This window comes from Strigops habroptila, chromosome 1 (assembly GCF_004027225.2).
Source record: "Strigops habroptila isolate Jane chromosome 1, bStrHab1.2.pri, whole genome shotgun sequence".
NCBI classification, from domain to species: Eukaryota; Metazoa; Chordata; class Aves; order Psittaciformes; family Psittacidae; genus Strigops; species Strigops habroptila.
The window spans coordinates 145,880,323-145,906,305 of record NC_044277.2 but is presented as its reverse complement, the minus strand read 5'-3'; the positions used below and the strand labels follow the sequence as shown (position 1 = coordinate 145,906,305).

The window sequence follows — 25,983 nt, the reverse complement described above, 5'->3', positions numbered from 1 at the left end:
AAGCCTTACACTAAAATTTCTTCAGGAGTTCAAGCATTCTGGTACAAGATTTGTCCAAAGTTTGGAGGTGACTGAAGTCTCTGAGTTCTCCTGATTTTCATTGAGAGTTAAGGATCTGCCTTGCTTTTAGCTTTTCTGATTGCACTTCCCCTTTGGTGTCATTTTCATTCCCTGTACAAGAAAACTCCTGCCTATCTGTGCAGATTGTTTTGTCTGAAGAAATGGGTCAGTCTGAGGCTTTGTTCATTTTTCCCCATATGCAGTACCAGAAGAAGAATTCCAGCCTCTTCCAAAAGAAAAATATTTTACATTTTTACATTATATATTTTTTAAAACAACTTCTTTCTAGCACTTATATTTTAAGTTCAATCTTAGGAGAGAGTAAAGGGAGGAGTTTGCTTTGGAATTTATTTCCAAAGCAAATACTGAATCAAGTACTAATCGAGCATTATCAGTGTGATTACAAACTTATCTTAAGGCTTCATTGCACTGAAGAAACAGCACATTTACATCTACCTTTAAGAATTTTACTCTTTTGAGAACAGGCACTGTGATTTCATGTCATGCTTTATATAAGAAGCATGCAGAGTAATTTCTTCCTGCTCATTGGAGGAACTGTAACAAATGGGCCTGAAACACTTCTTTATTTGAAGTATTCTGACAAATCAGGGGAAAAACAGTATTTCTAGCCATGGTCACTTAAAATTCAGATATTTAAACCTGGTAGTATTAGTTTACTCTGATTTTACATCTAGCCTCCAGCAATAAAAATTAGTCAGCATGGATCAGATGGTGGCTTAAAACTGAGTTTTGCATGAAGGAAGCTGTTTCTTCATACAGTAATTTCTGCATGGTGCTTTTCACTTACAAAGATCTTACAAAATTTGGCTTTGTATCTTATATCAAAATGTAATTTTTTATGGAAATCTGCTTCTTTTCTAAACTCTTTGTTTATGGAGGAGTTTTAGCACTTTGGGGTAAATGGCTGTCCTTGGTTATGGGACTGTAAATAGCAATTAATCTGCATTGCTTCACTGTTCAGCCAAACAGTTGTGAGAGACATCTCATTGACTTCAATTTGTTGTAACTTAATTATACTGTAAGATCTTCTGACAGCTCCATTACTTACTTCTTAACTTTATTCTTAACAAACTCATGTTCTTTAAAAAGAAGCCTTTTGACTGAGTTTAAACAGATGAGGCCCTCATGTGTGGCAGGTGGTACTGGAAACCAATAAGAGAGTTTTAGGCTCACAGCTGATATTGACCTTGCTGGAAATGCATAATGATCACATATAAGTCCTCTTCATCAGGGACTGCAGTGTTAGGACAAGGGGTAATGGGTTCAAACTAAAACACCTCCTTTCTTTGAAATGTTGAGTTGATGCTTTATTGACTCAGCTGTCAGAAGGAACCTGTTTTGGGCAAAAGATGCACATTGTGTGTCTGGGGCACTGAGCAGCAGATGCCACTAAAGAATAAGACCCTATTGCCAACGCTCAGGCAAGTGTATCAGGAAATCAAAATGAGGCAGGATGCTGCATGATTCTGGACAGCGAAAGATATAGTTGAAAAGAGCATCTGTCTCTGAGTAGAGCCCATCAGTCTCTCTGATATCATTAGGGACAGTGATGGCAAATGAGCCCAGAAAGTGATTTTCCTGCAAAGACCTTCCTGTCGTCAAAGAGAAATGGATGGCTACATGTTTTGTACATGTCTTTTGCTGCACACTTACTCAGCTGTATCCTTAAACATCTTGTCACTCCAGTAGTCCTTTCTTTAAACTGAGTCTCCACATAAGTCATGCCAGCCAGGAGCTGTCTAAGGAGTGCATCCTCAAACTAGCTTCTCATGGATCCAGAGCAAACTATGAAGTGCTTTTCTTTAGCTGAATCAATAAATGAAATAACAGTTGATAACTTAATACCCAAAAGATAGTGCTGATACGTAATTTCTAGTGTTTCCAGTCCTCTAAACATTTCCTGAAGGGACAGAGCAGCCTCACTAACACTTGTTTGGTAGTGGATTGAAATGTAGGATTCAGTTGTTATCTTTGACCTAGCCAAGTGTTGCCTGTTTCAGTGTAAGGCATTGCGTTATTTCAAGCCAATACTACTGTTGCAGCAGTCATCTCACAAGTGTGTAGGGTCACGTACCTGCTACCTTGTGAATCAAGAGGCTGAGGGTGAAATAGCAATTTGTGTTCAGGAAGAGAGTTCTAGCAAAGTAACGCATGTAACACATGTAAGATCTGGCATTTCTGTTTCAGAAGTATTGATTGTAACAGACCTCTTCCTACAATCCCTACTTTTTTATTCCTCATCAAGCCTGTTTTCATAGCTCAGAGAGCCCCTAACTCACTGTGAGGCAGTGGCTGTGTGGCACTGACCTGTGGCACTTGGAAGATGTTACAATTGTGGCTTTTCTAAAGTTTTAAATTTGAGTCCTTAGCAGAACTGGAGAGGGCAAAACTAACTGTCTGAAGCTGATGCATTGCAAGTATGTGTGTCTACCTGGTGGACCTCCCTGCTCTGCTGTGAGCATAGCTCAACGTCTGTCTCCATGCTGAACAACCATTGTATTTTCAGTACAGCCTCAGTGTAGTCTTCCCAGAAGATGTACATCAAAAATGAATTCTATAAACAGAAGCAATAGGCTTCAGTCCCAATTGAGGATGACGAAGGAGTCCACCCATGTTCTGTACAGATGTTGAAGATTTGAAAAAGGAATTAAGGAAAAAAGATATGTATGACTAGAGCCAAACTTGATCTAATCTTCTGGAAAAATAATCCTAAAGCTGTTGCTCAATTTTAAAGTCAAAGGGAGTTTTGCCTGTTACAACTTGGCCCAAGTAAACTAAACTATACTACTAATAAAAGTGTCTAGTTTTCAAAGAAACAGTAAAATATTAAAGAAAATAATGCCAGATGACATTAAGATCAATGGGAAAACAAACAGGGGAAGAAACATGTGCAATCTGAGATGAAATTATATGTCCCCAGTTCTTAAAGCTCAGAGCTAATAACATCTGCTGGCTGAGTGTGTATGTAAGAGCCCTCCAAACTGAGTCATTTTCTTGGTCGGTTGTATAAGGTTTTTTATGTCTTCCCCATTGACTGCTGCAGGAAGTCTGATCTAGATGCTGAGCGGTGATTGCATCCAGCTGCTAATGTCAAAACAGCTGTATAAGGGGAATGTACTGGGGAAATCTGAGACAAACCACTGGCTTTGTTTTGCAGCTAAGGTGAGGCACTGATTTGTGTGGGCTGGTTTGTTCCCACAGGAACGTGTCTTACAGTTAGAAAGTGGGCACCTTTGGCTCATTCTTTTCAACATTTATCAGAAAAGCCTCAATTCTGGATATTTGCATGTGATTTTCTCACATGAAAAGCAAACTGGGGCTGCCTGGATCTGGCCCTTTGCGAGGCCAGCACACATGTGATATTAGATCCAGAACAGTACGATTAAAGGGAGTCCCACCCTTCCTCACTTGTGCAACTTAGAGGGGCTACAGACACACCATGTAGAGGGGTGTGTGTCTGTGTTAGGATTTATGTGCTGATAGACAGACTAGTGCATTGGTTATGCTTTATCTTGGACGAAAATGCTGCAAATCACAAATGTGCTCGCAGAATAAAAGCTCACTGTATTGTTTCCTGGTCTCCTGGTTATCTTCTGCAGTGTTTTCCCCTAATGTTCTATGTGTGTCTGAAGAATTCCCTTTTCCCCCCTCTAAAGATTTACTGGGGAAGGGAACCAAAATTCCTTACTTTCATACAAAATATATTAGCTTTGGTTTGGCTAAGAGTATGTCCTGATGAATGGGAATAAAGCTTGAATTCAGAGACCAGGATTCCACATAAGGCAAGAACACTCCATTGCCACATAATTGCTTTCTTCCTGATAGATGCAGAGGCTGAAATATGGTTATTTATGCAGTTATAATTTTTCTTCTTTGCTATATAGGAGAAGGAAAGATGTTTTATACAGATTATGGCTATGAAAATAAAATCTGTATTTGATAATTCCAGATGAGGGACTGAATAGGCTTATGGCTTCGGACACTCATTTCTAGCATTTTTTTCTCACTTTAGTGCAGCGTTACAGCAATCCACTCCCAAATCTGTGTCTGCTGTAGCCACCTTACATGATGCAGAAAGGTGGTGAAAAACATTAATGAACACTGAATTTTAAATCAATTATTCTGAGTTCTGAATTTTAATGATGTATTAAGGACACTGGAATTCATGAATTCTGTGCAAAGCCATCACTTTTTCTGCAGCATATTATAGTAATAGCTATGCTACAAACTAGGAAAGCCTTATATCAGCTTTATATCTGATGAGTTTTGGTTTAGACACTGAAATATCTTGCTTTTTGCAAGGGAAACCTTGCTTTGAAGAGCTTCCTTGAAACCAGTAAATGGTGAATGCACAGGATAAGGAGAAATTGGCCGATCTTTTGGGAGGCTGCTGAATTAAATACACAAACTTCTAGGAGCTCAGATTTGTTGAACTAAACCCAACATTATTTACTATTTATTCCACAACACACGTAATCACAGCCTACAAAAGCCTCAACTCGGGGATACCAGTGCTGAGGCATGGGGAGAAGAGAAAACGATTGGAGTTAGTTCTTCATCAAGAATAATTGTTTCTTTATTGTTAAACCACTGGAGACCCTGTGTCTGCTGTTGAGAAAGAGATGACTATCATGCCAAAATAGTGTGTTTTTGCAGCCCATTCTCCATCTCTTTAAAGTTTCTAAGAGCCCAAACTTTCCTGTCCTTCAGTTTACAAAGAATTTTGCGAATCTTTGTGCAAGTTCTGTCACTGTGTGACCTTTTCATTACCAATAGCTGAAAACTCTTCCATTTTTCATATCAGATTTCAATTTTTCAAGTGCTTTTTTCCAACAAGTTTTGACATCTGTTACATTTGTCATGAGTCATTGTTTTTAAGAAGAGAGTGAAATCTGGCATTTGCCAAAAGGTCACCAATGTACGTATCGATAATTTCTTCTCAAGGTCCTGGGGAGTTTCCAACACTGGTGAAGTTAAGGTCACCAGAAGGCACCACTGACAGTATTTTAGCAAGGGTGCTGTGCATCAAATTGAAGTGTACTGCTGCAGATGCATCAGACTAATGGCTGCTAGCTTGTACTTACAAGGTGGGATCGGTATGTCAGCACTTGGTAAAGTAAGTGAAGTAACAAATAGTTCAAAATATGTGAATATAATGATTCTAATATACAAATCATTTACAAAAAACAATGTAAGCAATTTAGAGGGGATGTTAGAAAGCACTCTGCTGTTAAATCTCATGGATGTCAGCTGACAGGCCCTTTCAACACCTTTCATGCCCTCTGAATTTTACTGTAGAAAGATCAGTAATAGAAAACCATCATCTTCATGGAGCTTATTATAAAAGGTCGTATTTCAAAATAAGCAATACATAAGTTTTCTGTTTAAAGTTACTCAGTGGTAAAACAATACAGCATAACTGATAGACTGGTACCAATTATTCAATGCAAATATCATGGACAGTCTATTTTTAGAGGCGGTGAAAATGAAAAGAAGATAAATGTGTTATTGAAAATGAATGCTTAATACCAACTTTTGTGGTCTTCTGGTTTGCAAGACAGTTTGTACATTTTGTTTTCTAACTGCATCAACCAACCACAAACATATAAATAACCCAGATTAACCCAGCAGAGGCAAAGAAAATAAATTTTCTTGCTTCAAGCTACATGCAATATTAGTCATGTGGTTAACTGTTGACTGCACAATGAGGTACGAATAATACTACCCATTTGTTCTATATTCAGGGGTCTTTTTCAATTACAGAAATTTATTATTATAACGTATTTAAAATAAGTGTTTTACATGGTTAATTGACAAGGCTCTGGCATTTCTATTTATCTCTGCACAACAGTATATAATTCAATGTTGGAAAGTAGCTCCAAGACAAAAAAAGGCAGTGTTCTGCACTCTTACAGGGATTAGTCACCTGCTTCAGCCTGTTGTATAGTTTGCAAAAGGCAGACATATATCATAGAATTCATAGAATGGTTTGGGTTGGGAAGGGACCTTAAGCTCATCCAGTTCCAACCCCCTGCCGTGGGCAGGGATGCTCACACTAGACCATGTCGCCCAAGGCTCTGTCCAGCCTGGCCCTGAACACTGCCAGGGATGGAGCATTCACCACTTCTTGGGCAACCTGTATGTTGCTAGCTGCATTGACAAACTTGATGCAATGTATGAAATGACTATAGTACTTATGAAACATGATAGAGATAAAAGACAGCTTTGTAAAATTAAAGATTTTCTCTGTGATAAGACCTGAGTGTATAAGGGTGGAAAGAGCAAAGGTTGCCAAGGCACAGTGCAGAGGTGAACAACTAAGAGCACCACTCTTTTGAGCTTTCAAGAAAACTGATGTTTTACATTTTCTCTCGGGTATACAAATATCCTTCATACATTTCACTGACTGCTGAAATGTACCATTTCAGATTAATGTGAGTATCAGGATTGTAACACAGACATAGAAAAGTTCAAATGAGCGTTCTGGCATCTAGAACTGGGTTCTGTGTCTGCCTCCATTATGGAGCCTGTGGGACTGGGAGTTATCACTGAGACTCTGAGTCTGATTTTGATCTGCAGAAAGGCAGCTTCAGAGCCAGGATGATCTCAACAGAGGTCTATATTATGCATATTTTACCATGTTTCACTGTAATCTATCATGGATTTTTGCATCATATTATTGGGAGTATATATACCTAATACATACCCTGGGTCTGTAACTGGCACCTGCTTGACTCTCATTATTTGTGTTGTGCTTGGAACAGAAAACAACTGCCACCCTTCTCCCAAAGCAAATGTCTTTGTAACTACAGTGATTTTATTAGTGTGTATAAACCCATTTTTCCATAAATAATCAGAAAAAACCCTATATTCTTGGCATGCTCATATAAATTAAGTAAGGAGGGGTTGTGGGAATTATTGATGGAAAGTTCAGCTTAGAAGCATATGAATTGGTTTTTTTATGTATTTTTCACTCCATGGACATTGCTGCAGTGGGTGTTTCTCAAAGTGTAAACCTGCTTGACCCATGCTTTCTGTTTCACAGCTGGGTATCATCAGATATTTCTCTCCCTGTTTTCACTTTAAGAAATGATGCTGTGGTGTTATGAAAGGCTTCTGCTACTCTGGACTAAGTGGAATCTAATAACAGCTTCCACTCAGCAGATGACACTTTCATATCCTTTATTATCCTCTTAAAAACGGAATTGAAGCAGTTGTTTGGAGATGTAAGCTGGAATGAATGAGGAGAACTCCTCTGTTATTGCTTTCCCCTGTGAGTTTTGTCTGCTGGTCAGAAAAATGACTATGTTCACAGGTGCCTGTTTGGAATAGCCGTCGTGAGGCCCAGCTGTGTAGCACTGATCTGGATCAGAGCCACATTTTCTCTGCTTGCGTGTCAGCGTGGTTCATCTAGATGGAAAGAACAGCCTGGAGCTGCTGAGATGATACAGGGAGTGAGATGCGATTGACTAGCTCACAGCAGCACTGGGCTAGGGACTGGCTCTTCCCTGCTGGCTCTGGCTCTTCCCCATGTGTTGGAGGATTGGACTGAAGCTGGCTGAGCCTTTAATTTTGGAAGCAGTGGTGAGATAATGGTTTTAGCATGGAGGTGGAACACTTGGAGAAAAAGCGGTGACGAATATGCCGCTAGTCATAGCAAACTTTTCAAAGTGAACAAAGTGAACAAAGAGGACTGATGTGTTTGGGAGAAACCAGAATTGCCTCAACAAATGACTGATATTCTCTTGAATACCTGCATGCACCAAGAGCATTTGCACTTGGGCTGACTGGAGCTAAGATTGTGCTTTGATAGTAATGTTTCTGGGAAGGAGTTGAACTTAGGTAGATACAAGGGTAGCATATTTGTTGCATGTTTCTCCATCACTAACAGTGGCATATTTGAGTGTAATTCTTGCCTTTTGTGATGCTTTTTTCTTTGTTACACAGAACAGTTGTGGGATTCATCTGTCCAATGTACTAGTTGTCCTGGACCCCCTTCCTAGTCAGTGGAAACTTAAGCAAGGTGTCTTAAAAGATATCATATACATCATGCTCTATAGTTATTCCAGTGTCTCCACTGACTATAAAGGCAGGACTAGTTTCTAAGCATGGCAGAAGTTTGCTTTGAAATCTAACCTGACAAGAAATGGTGGGAATGCACCTTCAGATGGTGTTAATAGCTTCTCAGGGCTCTCATCTCTGTCATTCTTGGCCTTTGAAGGAGGATATGCACTACAAAATACTAATGGTATTTTAATGAGATTGAAGGGAGAGGTAAAGCAGATGGGAAAGAAAAAATAGCAGATCTTAGTCTGATTTTGCCTTTGCCTTGACCTGTTGTGAAATAATCTGAATTGGATAGAGAAATAGCTGAATGTGCTAGAGAAAAAGCAGACCGAGGCAGCAGAGATTGTGCATCTGTGGTTTTCAGCACTGAGAAGTATCTACTAGAAATCAAAAGATATTTGGACTTTTGGGTCTGAATTCTGGAGTACTTCCTGCTTCCCTTCACATGTTCTAGCACAAGGATTGAATTTTAGATATAAAATCTTAACTACTGATGAGTACAGCAACACAAAAACATGTGATGTGTTTGAATGCTCGCTCCAGAAACACGTTGTCTCCTCTCATGAGAAGCTCAAGAAGATGAAGGGCTTTCACTAGCTGACCAACTGGACCAGAAAGTTTGATAACCTGATCCATAAGTAAGAAGTCTTGAAGCTTACATTTAACTTAGAGAAACACAAGCCTGATTTGTTTGACTGTAAGGGATAGGTGTGTAATGATTTGTGCTACTTGTCAGCTGATGTCTCTTGAAAGATATGTGTATAGCCTGGTGATGGGTGAAATCTTTTTGCCTGTCTCAGAGCTTGGTCATGGATAGGACTGGATAGTTTTGGCCTCTTTATTATTTCCATCTCCTCTCCTGTCCTGCTACAGTATAGGCTACCTGTTCTGATTCTTCCTCTTCTCCCCTTCTCAGGAGGAACTTTTCTCCTCTTAATACCGAGTTGACCCTCTGCCCTTCCACTTCTTTCTACTAGACTATAGGAACAGCTATTACAGCTGAGGGTTAGGTGTCTGGTTTAGTCTCAGTACCAGTTGAGGGCACTGGACAGTGGCTCAATAGACATGGGCCAGGCCCCAACGCAGCTTTAGAAGTCGCTTTGTTACATAGAAGGCGCTGCCAAGCTTGCACCAGGACAACAGGAACAAGAGACACTAAGAAATAGTGGACAAGGTGTTTGATGAGCACTGGAAACACAGGGCTTAGTCTCGACAGGAGTTGTCTGGAAGTTCTGTCCAGACTGCAGAGGTTAGAGTTTAGGATTCAGGGCTAGACACACTGATGTAACCACTCAGCACTTCATGGGTCTTGGAAAGCAAACTAGAAAGGGGAGGATAAACAGCCATAATAAAACATCTCTTTGGAAACAAAACCTGTGTGGTTCTGTAAAGATTCTGATGTTTATATTATTTGCATGTCAGCACTGCAGGTGTGCATGTGAGGGTCTGAAATACAGCATTATCTTGAGGAGCTATTCAGCTTTAGAAGGAACCTGAAGTGGATGCATCTCCTCAGTGTTTGAATACTTAGGAGCTGCTGAAATAGTCAGTAGCTAGAGTGCCTTTCTAAAGCAACTGTTGATTTACTCTTTTTTCTGAAAAGAGAATTACATCCCTTGCTTTTTGCTTAACAGAGTGTTTTCCCCTGCTGCCATCTCTGTAGCCACACTCTGACTGAGGCTCACAGAGCCCTTTGGAAACAGACTGCGGAATGTTTCATGTAAGGTCAAGAGTGGTGGCAGCCTGGGCAGCAGTGATCATGCCCTGAGGGAATTCACTTTCTTGAGGATATGGGCCAGGTGGAGTGTAGAGTCAGGACCATGAATCTTCGGAGAGCAAACTTACAGTTGCTCAAGGAATTAGTGGATGGGACCTGTGGAAAACTGCACTCAGGGGTAAAGGAACAGAAGAGACCTGGCAGCTCTTTAAGGGTATATCCTATGTGTAAGAAATCAGGCAAGGAAGGCAGGGAGACCAGCGTGGCTGAGTAAGGGCCTCCTGGTCAAATGAAAGTATAAGCAGGAAATGCACAGCCAGTGGAATGAGGGAGGTGTATCCAGGGCAGAATACAGGGATGCTGCCCAGATGTGCAGTGATGTTATCAGGAAAGCTAAGGTACAGCTGGAGCTGAAATTGGCTAGAGATGCAAAGAGTAATAAGGGTTTCTACAGGTATGTTGGTGAGAAAAGGAAGATTAAAGAAAATGTACCCACCTGATAGATAAGGCAGGGAAGCTGGTGACAAGTGATACACACCTATTTTGTCTTTCAATTTTTAGGGGGTAATTAATCATCAGTTGAAGCAGCCTTTTATCCCCATACAAACTGTCACATAAATCATGGGAGCAAAAAAGCTGTTTTCTAGCAGCAGTCCCTTCAGCTTTCTGAAAGAGGTTTGGTTCACTGGCAGAAAAGCTTTCCTTTTAAGTCTTACCAAGCAGAAATGTGTTACTTGCTCCCCATGAAAAGCAGTCAGTGGTTGGAGACTGTTAAATGCGAAGTGAGAGAACAGGCTACTGCAGCAGTTCTGTGCCCTGTGACTTGTTCTGTGTATTGGCTGTTGTAATTCCCTTTCATTAGAGATGTGTCCAACAAAACTGCAGCATGTTGATAACTCGAATAAAATAACAATCCTGTGTGATGTCCCTTGCTGATAAACTGAAAATGCACTGCTTGCATGCACTGAAGATATTTTCTATTGATAAAATTTTCTCATTCTAAAAGACAACAAAATACAGTAGGACATTATTTTTTGAGAGTACTGTCCTTATGAAATACTTTTTCTCAAAACCCATGTTACGTTACTCAGGTTTGGAAGTACTTAGTACTTCTACAGAATTTATCATTCAGACCCATTCTGCTTCAAAGTAATAATCTAATATGAATTCGTGATGCTGATGTTGGGGAAGTGTGGTTTTTATTTGTTTTTCTTAACGAAGAATCACTGCTGAGCAGTATTGAATTGTTCAGTATCATGCCCTTGTATTAAGGTAAAGTGTCCTCACTTAGGATGTTTAATGCAATTAAACCCTCTGAACCACTGAGCCATCTTGTGCTTTTGTACAATTCCCCTTTCCAACACGCTGTTCGGCTGTACTTTGTGTTCTCTACTGACACACAGGCACCTGTTTGGCATTTCAGCTGGGAGGTAAAGAGCAATGCTGAGCAGGACATGAGTGACAAGTGCAAGAGGTTTTGGTGATTGGGGTGCTGGTGTTTGAGGATGCAGCATCACCAGCTGATTGGTAAACTTGGCACAGCTGAGGTGTTCTGCACACAGATAATGCTTTGTGCACTCAGAATACTCCAGCAAGGAAAGCATCTATTTTATAACAATAAGAACTCAAAATTAAGCCTTCATGGGCATTATTTAGGGTCCTTTAATTTTATTATCTCTGACTCTGCTTATTTGAAGGTAACAAGGAAATGTCCAGACCCCTTTCCCTTGGTTGTTGGATTCATTTACATTCAGCTTTGTTTTTCTTGAAGGAACCTGGAGGGACATAGAAATCTTGGAACAAAGCAGCTCAGTAATCTTGTACAAATGTTGCTATGGGATTCCTTGGACTTTCAGTGATGTTGCTTTGAATATAAATGGGGTAGACTTGATCAACAGGAACACTTAGCACTTGCTATTCTTCATTTCCAAATAGTGCTGAAAACACAACTCAATTTGCAGAGGCATGAAATATGTTTACTAATAAGATGTGACATTCACTGTTGGCTGCAGTTCTGCAAATGAGGTCCCTGTTCTTCAAATGAAAGCAAACAGGTTTTCCTCTCATTCATATGAATCACTGCTTTTGGAATTGAGCAGGGACCTGAGGTTTGTGTTTAAGAAGAAAAGGAGTCTTGTGGAGGATGTGTCCACATAAAAGCTCCAGCTGCACTGTAATGTCAGCTCAACTGCTTGCCTTTAAACCCAAGGTAGATTGGGAGTAATACCAGTCCACTCCACGGGAGAACGGAGCTGAGCAAAGCTGTCTGCACCACAAGAGAGACATGGGCTTGTTCTGAGGTGCATGTAGGTAAGGCTAAACTGTTTCTAATATTTGGGCTGGCTAATTAAAAGTTACCATGGAATAATTGTATTGCACTGCATTAGTTTAGTTGCTCAAGTATAAACTGATTTACACATCGAACATCTTTTTATTTGTGCTTCATTTACCATAGCAACAAAGTTTATGGACTAACATTGTATAATTATAGTTGCAGGGAAAGTTGCTGCGTTAGAGTTACCTCAGTTCTTTCCAGGGAATCATTAGTAGGAAACAATCATGTTGCTGCTTGCTCAGATTAATACAGTTCAGTCCCTTGCCACTTCATGTTATTGAAGGTAGGAGTTCTTTGACATGTTACGTGGGCTGTTTACAGGGAAGCTTTTTTACTGCTGTTCCCACTAGAACGCCACCTCCTTTATCTGGGCCTGGAAGTGATGATTAAATACTAATAAAACATGACTGTTGAGGAATTCCATTCTAGGTCTGTGGTTTAGCTGTGATTTTGCTTTTTCTGTTGCTGAGCTGGAGGGTTAGGATTTTTCCAGTGTGTTCAATGATTTGGCTGAAGGAGGAACTCTGTTCCTATGGGAACACTACATTTTGTTCAACGTAAGTTGAGGAGAACATTGCTGCAGCTTAGCAATAACCACTCCCACATTGGTTTGCCAGTGAAGCAGTTAATATCCATAGTAATTTAGATGTTAATCTACATTTTGAAATAGGTTAATAATAATAATAGGATTAATATGTTTGGTTTAATAGTATGATTAATTCTGAAAGGACAAGGGGCTAGTTCATTGCTGTAGAGTCTGATGGAAAAGTGAGCATCTCTTCTGCAAATTGGCAGGAGTTTTGCTAGGGACCAAAATGTTAGGGAAGGTGTCTTTATGGTTTCATATGTATTTGTTTTGCTCTATGTATTAGAGATTGTTTAAGCAGAGCCCCAGGCAAACTGCAGACTCGACTGCTCTTGCAGGTTTGTGTCTTTTAAGCTGCTCACATGCATCATTTTGCTTATTTTAAAGCTAGCAGCACAGCCTGTGTATCCAAAAGCAAAGCTTGTGTCTGCCTTGTGGGGAATATGCGCTTGGAGAGAGGAGAAAACAGTTGGAGTTAGTAACACCCACCACAGCAATGCTTCAGATAATCTCAGGGTGAACAAGCTTCCAAAACAGACCTTGTGAGGAGCCTGACAGATGTGTTGAAAATACAGAACCCAGCTACCCATGGGCATGCTTTTTGTCTGGAAAGGACCATTTTTGCAGTACTTGGAGAAATGAGGTGTGTTCCCAGATGAGTTGGTGGAGACAGTGTTCCATCTGTGGCAGCAGGCCTGGTGCACAAGCGTTGCCTCTCCCTGGGTGGAAACTCTTATCAGGTGTTCATGTGGTTTTCTGTATTTAACTCGAGAGTCAGTGCCCGGAGTTTATTCTGAAAGATCAGCTTCTGCAGGGCACAAATACTGTTGGTTTCTTAAGAACATTCCATGTTCCATGTAAGTAAGGAACACTGAGATTTCTTCCATGTGACTGAGCTGAGGTCAAATATCTGGTCTATTGTTAAATGGAATTACTTTTTTCCTCACTTCTTCTTTTCTGCTATGAAATGTCCATTTCCCTACACATCAAAGATCTTTGTTGAGGTCATTATTTTAATGAAAAACTGTGGAAGGGAGAAAGAACACGTTTGAAAAGCAAGTTCTAAATAGTCACAAAAATATTGAGGATTCTTAAATCTGTTTTACCTCCTCACCTTTACAGACTTATCTGCAGCATGTCTCAAAAGTACATTTTCAAGTTGTCAGGATATGCAAGTTTATGTAACATAAATTTCTTTCAGTGAGCTTTGCAGAAGTTACAAGCCAGTTGTTGAATGGAGACAGAGGCTTGATCTTTGGGTGAAAAATACAAACTCAATGCATTTGCAGGGGAATGAAGTGAGATGAAAGCAAGATGCAGTGAGTCCCACCTCTGTTGCGTGTCTGATTCCTGATGTTGTGTGGTTCACTTGCTGTACAATGTTCTAGAAGCTTTCTCTTCTGATAGCCTGTTGTCACGGCTCTGTTGAAGCATGTCAGGGGGCTCATCTGGCCTGTGTGCTGAGGTTTGCTTCCTGTGGAAAAGAAAGGAGAGGGAAGGTGGATGACAGTGCAGAATTGGTCTGTAACTGAGTTCCCCTCAACCTGAGAACTGTGTTGTTACTTATGTGACACTTCCTGTGTCAGTAACATCAATGAAACTGGAACTCTCATCAAAACTTGCATGAACTCTCTGGGAGCAGAGCCCTTGCATATGCTCAGCACTGAGGTACAGGGTGTCTTTTATACATTGAATTAAAGATGGTAGTTCATATATATTTGTAAGTGAGCAGCTCAGGTCTGTCACTCAGGGATCTCCTTTAGGCTGTTGCTATTTTGTGTATATTCCTAGATAACTGCTCAGCTGTAACTCTGTGCTCTGTTTTCTGTCCCTGTGTTCAGTGTGGACAGCATTGTTCGTTCCTGAGTGTATTTCAGTCAGGTGCAGAGGGAAAAGCAGAAAGAAGTTCAGGGCATCCTTCCATTCCCTCTGTCAGGTTCTGATGGACCTGGTGCTCCGTTATCCAAACAATCCCCAGAGACTGAGCTGCTTTGGAGTTCCACTTTTTCTGTAATACTTCCTGGCCTGGTTTCCTATGGAATTAAGTCATATGTAGTCATGTTTTGTGTGTGTTTATAGTTCAAACAGTGGAGAATTCACAAGGAGAGGGTTGTTTCAGCACCCCAGTTGCAGGTTAAGAATCAGAGTCCTCATATGCAGTGTGGATTGTACACAGAGCCTGGTCCTGAGCCCAGAAGACTCACGCTGTATTCCCAGTTCTGCCATGAACTACTCTGCTGTGGGCAAACTGTGATTCCTTATTATTTCTCATCTAGAAAACAATGTGGATGTTTGCTTCCTTTGCAAATGAATGAATGAAGATATTAGATGACACACAGGCATTATCAGCAGTATCTTTTTGCCTGTACCCATTAGTAAAAAATCCAAACCACTATGAAGTTTGTGCATAGAAGTCAGTGTCTGAAACAGCAGTCTGGCACACTTGTTTTCTGTTACCATCCCTCATTTAGAAATCAGTTGTTTTATTTTAGCTAGCATTTCATAACTGGTCTCTGACTTTGAAACCAAAACAAAGCCAGTTTTCCATGCTGGGTTTACTTGTTTATTCGTTTTTCAATGGTATCTGGTCTCCCGCTGTCACTGCAGGGATACTTACATGGTTCAGTTTTTGAGTACAGATGTTGTGAACTGATACAGAAAGTTCACCACATTTGTCTGTCCCTTTTATAGCAGAAACTGTAAAGGGAAGACTTTCTTTGCTTTGTTTAACCTGCTACCTAGAGTTTGAGCAGCAAACAGGATTGAGAATTAAAAGCAGAAACAGCTACCATGGGCTTCATTTTAATACTATTAAGGCAGTCAATCAAATCATAGAATCATAGACTTGGACGTGTTTGGGCTGGAAAGGACCTTAAAGCTCATCCAGTTCCAACCCCCTGCCACGGGCAGTGACACCTTCCACTAGAGCAGGTTGCTCCAAGCCCCTGTGTCCAACCTGGCCTTGAACACTGCCAGGGATGGGGCAGCCACAGCTTCTCTGGGCACCCTGTGCCAGCGCCTCAGCACCCTCACAGGGAAGAACTTCTGCCTAAGAGCACATCTGAGTCTCCCCTCTGTCAGTTTAAAACCATTCTCCCTTGTCCTATCACTACGTCCCTTGTCCAAAGCCCCTCTCCAGGTTTCTTGTAGCCCCTTCAGGCTGGAGCTGCTCTAAGGTCTCCCCTTCAGGAGCCTTCTCTTCTCCAGGCTGACCCAGCCCAGCTCTCTCAGCCTGGCTCCAGAGCAGAGCTGCTCCAGCCCTCGCAGCAGCTCCATAGGTGGCCTCCTCTGGACTCACTCCAACAGCTCCACGTCCCTCTTGTGTTGTGAGCTCCAGAGAATAATACAGGGATTGTTGTTACATACTTGGGAAGTTTTTGGCCATCTAAACCGTATGTATATGACACGTATGGTCCCTATTAAGGTAGTCATTAGAGACCTTATTGTCTTTTATTGCACAGTATTTTTGTGAGGTTGGACAATGCTACTTTAGCTTCATTTTACAGAGGGTCACATAATGAACAGAGATGTCTCACTGATGAGCACACGCAGATTGGGTTGGCAGCACCTCTTCTTCATGAGCATCTGCAGGGCAAACCGCCCCAGTTTTTGTGGTGCTCAGTGTTGCGCTGTACAGGAACCAGTCTGTGAAGAGTGCATATTGTGGTGCTGGAGGAGGAGGAACACAGCCCAGTGTAGAAACCTTGTCAGCTGTGCCAAGTTGAACCGCCCTTGTTTTTTGGTTATATCACCTGAGTTCCCAAACACTTTGGGGATGACTGTAGCTGAAATTCAGCTATAGAGACTTTACTTGTCACCAAAAGAAGAGGGAAGAAAAAGGATGTACATATACCTCCCAGGGAATTCATGTGTGTCCAGTGTTCTATATTCTACTGGCTGCAAAATAACACACATCATTTCAAGGACTTTTAGTGACTCTTCAGGGATTTGACTGGTTTTAAAAAGCTGTCTTTAAACAATTGCTGTAGATCTCATAAGGGCTTGTGTCCCTCCAGACCCACACTGCACAGTTAAGCTTGTAAAATTAAGCACAACATATTAAACAAGCAAATACAGCCCAAACAACCTTTCACACAAGACAGAAGAGGAAAAATGAGAAAATACATTGGAATTACTGTTCTCTTTATTAGCTGTAATATCATAGTTTTCTAAATGGAAGGTACAATATAGTAACAAGGTACATCTTTAATTAATCCTTTCTCTTCCACATACAGTCTCATACTCCTTCCAAATACCATTTTGTGCCTTCTCAATGTTTAGGAATCATTTAGGATTAGGAGGTGTCATTTTTAGCTCACAGCACTGAAGCCTGTTTTAAAAATTACTCTGCTTTCTTTCAGCTGTCAGTGAATAACACACGGCCCTTCTTTCCCCCTGGCCATTCTCTCTGTTTTCCATCAAATGACAGTGTTACTACAATAGCTGCTCGTGTTGGACCAGTGCAGAGAGCAGGCATCAGACTTCCTAAAAGAGTCCTGTTTGCACTGTTACACATTAAGCTCATTCTGAACTGAGATAGCAGGGTTGCTGCTGCAAACTTAGGGATGTCTGCTTACCAAGGCACTTGTTAACTGCCAGCATTGCGGTGCCTCAGGAGCTTAAGCAGAAATGAGCTGTGGTGCTAACTGTGGTCTCTATCAGGTGCTCTAGCATCAAAGTTGTAATTCAAGTCAACTTTAGAAACTGAGCAGTGGTGATTTTGAAGCAGTGAGTCACAGATGACCCTGCTCTTGCAATAAAGAAATGTACATTTTGAAGCCAGAAATGCAGAGTTTCTGATGGTGTGTTAATTAACACAGCAGCTTGGTATCTGTTGTGTCAAACTGGTGAGGGGATGTGCCTCAACTTGGCACCTTTGTGGAGAATTCATGTTCATCACTAAAACAGCACCTGTTTCTTCACTGCTGCTCTGAAAGCTAGCTCAAGAAGGATTTCTTCGGAGAAGTTCAGCCTTCATTTTATTCTTTGTCCATGATGACTTCATGATCAACTAATATGTGCTGCCATAATTCATTGTTCATGCAATAGCATAGTATACAAGGCTATATCTGAGACAGATCACTGCATAGAGCAGAGTGACACTGCAATGTTGTACTCATCTCTAAGGAGCAAAACTCTTATCTGGAACATACAGAACATGATTAACCTTCTGCAAGCTAAATATTTGCAGAGCATTTCAGTGTTTGGATTGCAGGATGCCAGTTCCATGTGCTGCTCTTGCATCCTGCATTTTCCTGTGCCCTCCACAGTCCACTCCCTTTTTTCCTCCGGGCTGGAGAGCTGGGAATTCATGAGGTGGCAGACAGCATCTGAGACCAGTGCAGACTCTTCACTGATGAAGATGAAGGACATCTTTTTCCACACATCATCATTGATGGTGATGCTACTTAGGAGATGCAGCGCATATAAGAAGTTGGATACATATGCATAAGTGTGTGTGGGATTAGGATTTGCCTTCACTTACTCTTTTGATTTTTGTCTAATTCAAGGGAGTTATGGGGCTGTATCCTGTAGACATGGTGTAGTGATGATGGCTTCAGAGAATACTTCCCCTCTGAACTGGTGTTTCCCCAAAATAGGCTGAATTTACGACTAAGTAATTATTAAAACACAGCTCAGGAGTGGTAGAAGGCAAAGCACACTTGCTAGTTGAAGCTTCTGGCTTGGTAAGATTCCAGTGCTACTAAATTTCTATCTTTATAACATAGTACCTGCTGTCAGGCTACATTTCCCGCCTTGTTCTATGTTTGCTTAATGTATAGTTTCTATTGCTCATTGGAGATGGATAATAGGTGTATAAACTACTGCTTACATCTACAGTTGCTCTTTATATTTACATTTTCATAGAATCATAAAATGGTTTGGGTTGGAAGTGACCTTAAAGCTCATCCAGTTCCAACCCCCTACCATGGGCAGGGACACCTTCCACTGACCAGGTTGCTCCAAGCCCCTGTGTCCAACCTGGCCTCTTTAGGAAATGAACAACAATTTAGTAACAGTTGTGCATTTGGGGGTTTTCAGTGAGGTTTATTCAACCATCTTTCATTTTCCAGACACTGTTGATGTGAAGCCAAGGGTGCAGATCTGTAATTATTTCAAAGGACACCAGAATATGTTTATTTTTCTCAACCCAAGTGAGTAAATCTATCACAATGCCCATTATTTAGTGGCATGAGAGTAAACTACACTTTACAATGTTGACATTAAACTAGCAAGGGATTTTTTTGTGCCCCCTTCCTTCTCCCCATTTCCTTCCTTATGTTTTGTAGAGCATTATTTTCTTCTAGCTGAATTTTATACCTGAGATCACAACAGCAGTGATCTGAACAGGGAGGTAGAAGGTCTGCCTGTGAGAATGCTCCTCTAAAAGCAATGGTGAGATACAGCCACGAACCTGTTTGGAGAGATGTTGAATGGAAAAAGCTGAGAAATATTACACCATATTTGTAGGCTCACAGCTGATTATAGAACTAAAGCTTTGCTTTTAACGGGACGATGAAACCTCAGGAGATAGCAATCTTAAGGTTTGGAGCCTTATTTGAAGTTCATCCAGATTGTTACACCCTTAAATTCTACAAAATCTGGCTGCATATCACACAAGAACAGGCTTTTTGTTTTGTTTTGTGAGGTTGTTTGGTACTTCCTGCCTCCATCTAGAACTGCTGCAAGAAGAACCTTTCTCATTAGAAGATATTTATAATTATTATTTCAGCATTTCTCATTCCAGACTGGGTGGAGGTTACAAGGAGGATGATTCACTTTGAACTCTAATTTAATATATGACTGTGTGTAAAGAAATTTCTTGGTTGAAGCATCTGGAGGGTGTATGAGGGAGAAGAGTTTTAAAACCTCTTTATTAAAATGCACCACATAACTTGCAGTATCCTGAACAGTGCCTCTAGATTACTTTCCAGGCTTGTTGAGTAGTAGGAGTGTCTCTGGAGTATCTGTTATCTGATTTATATCAACACTCATTTGTGCTAGAGAGAATTTCCCCTGTATTTTCTGAATACTTAGTAGACTCAAAATAACAAAAATGAGCTCATGATCTATGTACCCCACTGAACCCTTCCATAATTCTATCACTAATCCTGATCTATGTAAAACAGGAGAGTGATTGTCTTGGTTTTGAATTCCTCACCCATCTCACTAAGCAATGGCAAAACATCCCTGACTGCGTGTGTGCAGAGCGTCTCTATCCATGAGTGCCGGAGAGGTGGCAAATTCTCCTGTGGGAACTGCTGGAGGGCCTGCTGTCTGCAGCCAGCAAATGCCTTCAACAGTTTGTCCTCAGTAACATGATCTATGGCACTCTGCTTTTGGAGAATTGTTTGCAAGGTTTTGAAAACACATTTTTCTTTAGAAAGTGCTGGTTTGTTGAAGCTCATCATGAAACAATCCATTTGTTCCCGTGGTCTCATGTAAATTTGAAGGAGGGAGTTGTATTTTTTTCTTTGTAAACCAATCATCTGTGCAGTTTTTCTGTACAGATGTTGGAGAAGAAAGAGCAAGGATTTACCACGTTCCTTCCTGGGAATGTGGGAAACTATGGATGAGATTGAAGCCCCACTTAGACCAAGCAGTGCCCCAGTGGTGGGCAGCTGGGTACCCTAAGATGGGTGAGATGTAACACATCCAGCTGGCTAGCCAAGTAGTGTTGAGTGGGCACTCCAGGAAACACTGTCCCATTAAGGCAAATGTGTGCACTGATAATAACTGCCCATTGTCCAGGTCTTTGCTTATAGATTAATACATATAAATCTGTTTTCTCATGGGTAAAATAACTCACAAAATAAAATTCTCCGCAGTTTTTACAGAAAACCAGCCCCATGATTGTTATTTTCTGTTTTAGTGGAAACATAAAGTACAGGAGAAAAAGTGTTTGTGCTCTCTAAATGAAGTATTGTTCTAGAATATTTAATACTGTCTTTCATGACAAATGTGCCGCAGCTCAGAGATTGCTCTAAAGAGGAATTAAGGAGTTTTCATGTTCTCTGAAAGTATTTTCAATAATATGCCCTATGCCCAAGTAGTTGGTTCCTCAATAAAACTTACAATGATTCCCCTGAGCATGAGAGGGAAAGCACATCTTTAGATGAATTTTGGTGCTCAGACTATGCTTAGCTCTTGGGTTTTGGTACTGGCCTATTGAACCAAGTTGAAACTCATGAGAAATACATTAATTTTTCAGCCCACTGATCACAAAGCTTGTGACCTGGCTCCCAGTGAATGTGCCTTTGCTGAGTATTAACTAACTTGGAGCTAGCCTGAAAGACATGAAAATGTGACTCAGGACAGAGAATAACCTTCCCACACCTCCTTATGGTCCAGGAGGTGAAGAAGCTTGTGCTGCTGCACTGCTCTCTGGTTACTTGTTCTGGGCATAAGTGGGAAATGTCATTTCTTGTTCTTTCCTTTCCCAAAGTGTGTCATTTTTATGCATTTGTGTTGCAGTACCTCCAGTCAGAGGTCAGGGCATCTTTGTGGTAGTCATTTTATTACACAGAATGAATAGTTTTCCTACTCTAGCCTTTCCCATTGGAATAAAGAGAATTACATTAAGTGCAGGAGAATGGAATTGGAATTAAGTATCTATTAACCCCCTCCTCCCTCTTAAAAAAGCCCAACAGCTTGCAAACAAATTGATCAAGTGCCAGGTAATGAGGCTTCAGTTACTCCCTCCTGAGGCAGCTGTTAGTACCATGCAGAGGATTGGTTTTAACCTGAGCTTTCTGTTGCAGTGCATAAACTCTGCGTTACTAAATGACATAAATATTTAAGTGAATTGAGCTTTACTGGCAGACGTGTCATTCTCAAATAGTTGAGATTTTTCCTTATCTATATTCTCAGAAGTGTGTGAAAACCCCCAGTTACAGTGCAGGTAGCAAGAGGGTATTACGGAAAAATCGTGAGGAATTCAAACTATTAAGATAGCATTTTTATTCTGTTTTGGCTCTTAGGGATTTGGTCTGTAAATTACAATATAACTCCCTAATGATTTTTATCTGGCCTTTTGGCAACATTTAACCAGATTTTTTCTAGCTATGTTGTACTTGAAATGCAAAATCAGTGGGAAAAGCTCTTGTTTACACCATCTAACATTTCTAAAGAAAATTACAGGATTTTATACCCAGGGAGAAAAGAAAAGAAGCGGAAAAGTTTATAGAAATAAATCTTCCACTTTAAGGTGCTTTTCTGTGACATCTGCTCAGGTCGTCAGGATTTATTGTTGGTTTTGTTATTCTGCATGACCAGATGAGGTGGCTGTGGCAGCGGGGAGCACAGCACCTGCCTGGTGCCTGTGCTACACAGAGCACTGACCTGCCTGGGCAACGGGTCTCTGCACTGCAGTCTGTCGAGCCTTGCAGGCATGCCTGTGGATGTATGATTCCTCAGGTCCTCTGGGACTGTCTCTCCCGTATTCAGCTAGACATCTTCAGCTTCTAATTTGGTCCAAGGACATAAAGAATGGATGCTACTGGGTCACATGGAAGAATGACACTATTGAAATAACAGCTTATGTTTGTGGTTTATTTTTAGCTTATTTCCTGTTGTTTCCCTGCAGCTGCTGACATTGTCACAACAGCTTCCTTTCTACTTGTTTTGCTTACAATATACAAACATTGTGCATATAGGCATCTGCGTGTCAGAGCATCTGGGTGTGGACTTCTCAGACTGTCCAGTGTATTTGCTTATGACTAAAGCAGCATCAGCCCAAGCTCTGTGACTGTAGCACAGGCAGGCAGGCATTACCCTTGACAGGCAAGAGACAGTAGACCTCAGTCCTGACCCAAACACTGAACGCCTCTCCTGCACTACTTCACAACAAAGGGTTGAGTCAGCATTAGTCCCCTGTGGTACTTAATGTCAGAACGAGCCATTCATCAGGAGTTACCGTATTTATATGCACTGTAAGGGAGAGCAGGGCATTCACATCATAGTGCAGGATGCTATCCCATGAGGTGTCATGTGGTTTCTTGCCCTCTCCTTTCTATTTTTAATTTCCCTTTGAAGTGAGTTTATTGAGTCACGCAGAACTGAAATAAATGTTTAAAAACACAACAGACAATAATTCAGCTTCCTTATTTCATGTCCTATTCCTGTACTGACCAGACACTCTTCGTCTTCTTAACTTCCGAACTCCTCCTCCATACATAATTCGCTTCCTGAATTTCTTTGGCTTATGATAAACCAAAAAACCCATCCAGTTACTCATTTAGCCTTATTGTTTCCTTTTTTTTCCTGAGGGGTAGCCAATTCTCATAAATATAAGTTACCTTGGACAGGTAAACTTCAGCACATGGGGTGTTTAATCAGGTGTTAGGCATTACAAGTGGCTCTCAATAAAGGAGCGTGAGCAGCAGGTTGAGGGAGGGGATTCTCCCCCTCTGCTGCGCTCTGGGGAGCCCCCCCTGCAGTCCTGCTCCAGCTCTGGGGCAACAGCACAAGAGGGACGTGGAGCTGCTGGAGCGAGTCCAGAGGAGGCCACCTATGGAGCTGCTGCGAGGGCTGGAGCAGCTCTGCTCTGGAGCCAGGCTGAGAGAGCTGGGCTGGGTCAGCCTGGAGAAGAGAAGGCTCCTTGAGGGGAGACCTTAGAGCAGCTCCAGTGCCTAAAGGGGCTCCAAGAAATCTGGAGAGGGGCTTTGGACAAGGGCCTGTAGGGACAGGACAAGGGGAATGGCTTTGAACTGACAGAAGTAGAAACCTGCTCTAGTGGAAGGTGTCTCTGCCCATGGCAGGGGGTTGGAACTGGATGAGCTTTAAGGTCCCTTCCAACCCAAACCAGTCTGGGATTCTGTAATTGTGAACATGTGTAATTAGGAATTTTTTTTTCCCCCTGCCTGGCATTTGCTGGACTTGGGGAAAAAGATGAAGGTTGTCAAAAGCTGACTTCCTGTATGTTTATCTTCCCATTATCCTCTTACTGCCTGAGGGTATGACAGAACTGAAATTGTTACACAGTAATGCATGTTGTTGCTCAGTTCCAGTGCCATATCACTATTTTCACCACACTGTCATGTCCAATGACAGATGAGGCATGAATTATCCATATTCTGCTCGAAATGTTCTGTTTTAAGCACATTTGTGTGTATGTTTTTTAAAGATCCTGTAGATGCCTTTAGTGAGGGTTCTAACTCTACTTAAGTGGTATTAGGAGGTCCTGGCTGTGGTAATAGCACCCAAAAGGCAGGGTTTTGACCACTCTCCATCAGTCTATCTCCATGAATCTCGATGATCTCTATCTATCTCCATGGTAGACCCACTCTTACAGATTCTGTGTGGCACCTTATGTAGCTTTCTCTAAGTGTAATATGCATATGCATTCTAGTTAAACTTTTCCCTTCGTTTCCTTCTTCTCCCAGGTATTATGACAACTTTACCCAGTGCACAGAACGTGAAGCCAACAACGCAAGTTGCTTTTGGCCAAACCCTCTCGCAGAGGGCTTCATCACTGGAATTCATAAACAGTTCTTTTCAAACTGTACTTCAGAGAAGGTTCACTGGGAAGATCCACCGGATGAAATCCTTGTAACTCTCATCTTGATCCCAGTCATGTTGACATGTGCCATGATAACACTGGTGGTATGGTGCAGCAAGAGAAGTGATATCCTGGTGTAAGTTCTTCCTCTGGGCTTTATTTTTCTCCATTTCCCTCTTCCAAAACCACTAAGAAAGGAGCACAAAGAGACAAACTCAACAGAAGGATTTCAGATCTGCTGAAATGGAACCTGTGAGATACTGAGACTGAGACAATGCTCCTGTGAACTCGGAGCTGCCTGCTGCTGCTGCCGAAAGTCACTGCTTCTGAGCTTGGCTATCGGTGTTGCTGGTGCAAAGCTCTCTACTTCCAGCAGGCCTCGTCATCATGGAATTCTCAGGCAGCTCCCAGAACAGGAGAGTCCCCAGGCCAATGGACCCCTTAGCTGCAAAAGGGATAAAGTTACTTTACATGGGTAAAGCTGGCTGGTAAACGAAGTTTTGCAGAACTGTATGTAAGTGTATGTACACGTGGTGTAACACTGACCGTGGGGAAGATGGTATCTCTTGAGTTTTTGTGCAGGACACTGGAGGTTTTCATCTGTGAACCTTCTGACTCGGACAAAAGGTCACTGGCAAAGGAACTGAACATGCATGTAACAAAGTGGCAGATTTTCCTGGAAGCCAGTCAACACCATCATTATCAAGAACTGGCAGTATTGTTCTGGCGAAGGAACAATTTATGTGTCCAGTGACTATCACCATGGGGAAGTTATCATGCCACTTTCAAAATAGGTTATAAAATGCCTATAAGCATGCCTACTTGGAATTGTATGGCTTACAAACAAGCTCTGGGAAGATCTACAAGTCTTATTTTACAGAGCTGGAAAATGTGAGAGGAAATCGGTTGATTATAAATATACTAAGGAATAATGAAGAAACTTTCCTATGCCAGTCTCTGTTTTTCCTCTTTTATAATGATTATTCTTGACGACTTGTGTTCACTGTATATTCCCTGCTCTCACTTCACTTTGTGCAAGAGAGATCCTACAAATCAACAGAAAGGCATCAAGTTGATTGAGGTGCCTTTCAGAGTATAACTTTGTACATAAATCATTCTTCATCCCGTGACGAGTGGGGAGCTAAAGCATGAACATCAAACAGGAACAGACATAGGAGGAAAGAGAAATGAGAAAGAGAAATCTTATGCTATGAAGCTATTCCTGTGTAACAGTTTAAATAAAGATTATATGCCCCAAATAAAACAACTTCTATGTTTGTGTTGTAAACCTCTTTTCTGTCGTTTCACAAAATGCCTTTCAGGTGAATGCTCTTCTATTGCATGTTGAGCAATATCTGTTACAAGTGACTCTTCATGTTTCCATACACACAAGTGAAATACAGGTTGAATGGTGTTTCATCCCTGCCCATGGCAGGGGGGTTGAAACTGGATGATCGTAAGGTCCTTTCCATCCGAAACCATTCTGTGATTCTATATCTCTGCTAGTTAGATTTTTTTCCTTTAAGATTCCAGCCCCATGTTTGAGATTTAGGTCTGTGTTTGTGAGAAGCATTTCCAGGCTGGAATCAAAGCAGAAGTGCCCCCATTACTGGAATTGTTTATATGTAGATAGATAAAGAACTCCTGCAGCTGTACTGGTTTGTTTTCACATCCTTTCACAAGGGTTGAAGGCACTG

At 41.3% G+C, this 25,983-nt stretch overlaps 1 protein-coding gene across 1 annotated transcript in view; it reads left to right on the top strand.

Moving 5' to 3' along the window:
- The window catches only part of RAMP3 (receptor activity modifying protein 3), a 71,026-nt gene extending 45,452 nt beyond the window's left edge, over window positions 1–25,574 (top strand). The window contains exon 4 of the mRNA XM_030498646.1: window positions 24,171–25,574. Within this exon, the coding sequence (XP_030354506.1) occupies window positions 24,171–24,426 (256 nt within the window). The 3' untranslated portion in view covers window positions 24,427–25,574. The remainder of the gene's footprint in view (window positions 1–24,170) is intronic.
- The last annotated feature ends 409 nt before the right edge of the window (window positions 25,575–25,983 follow it).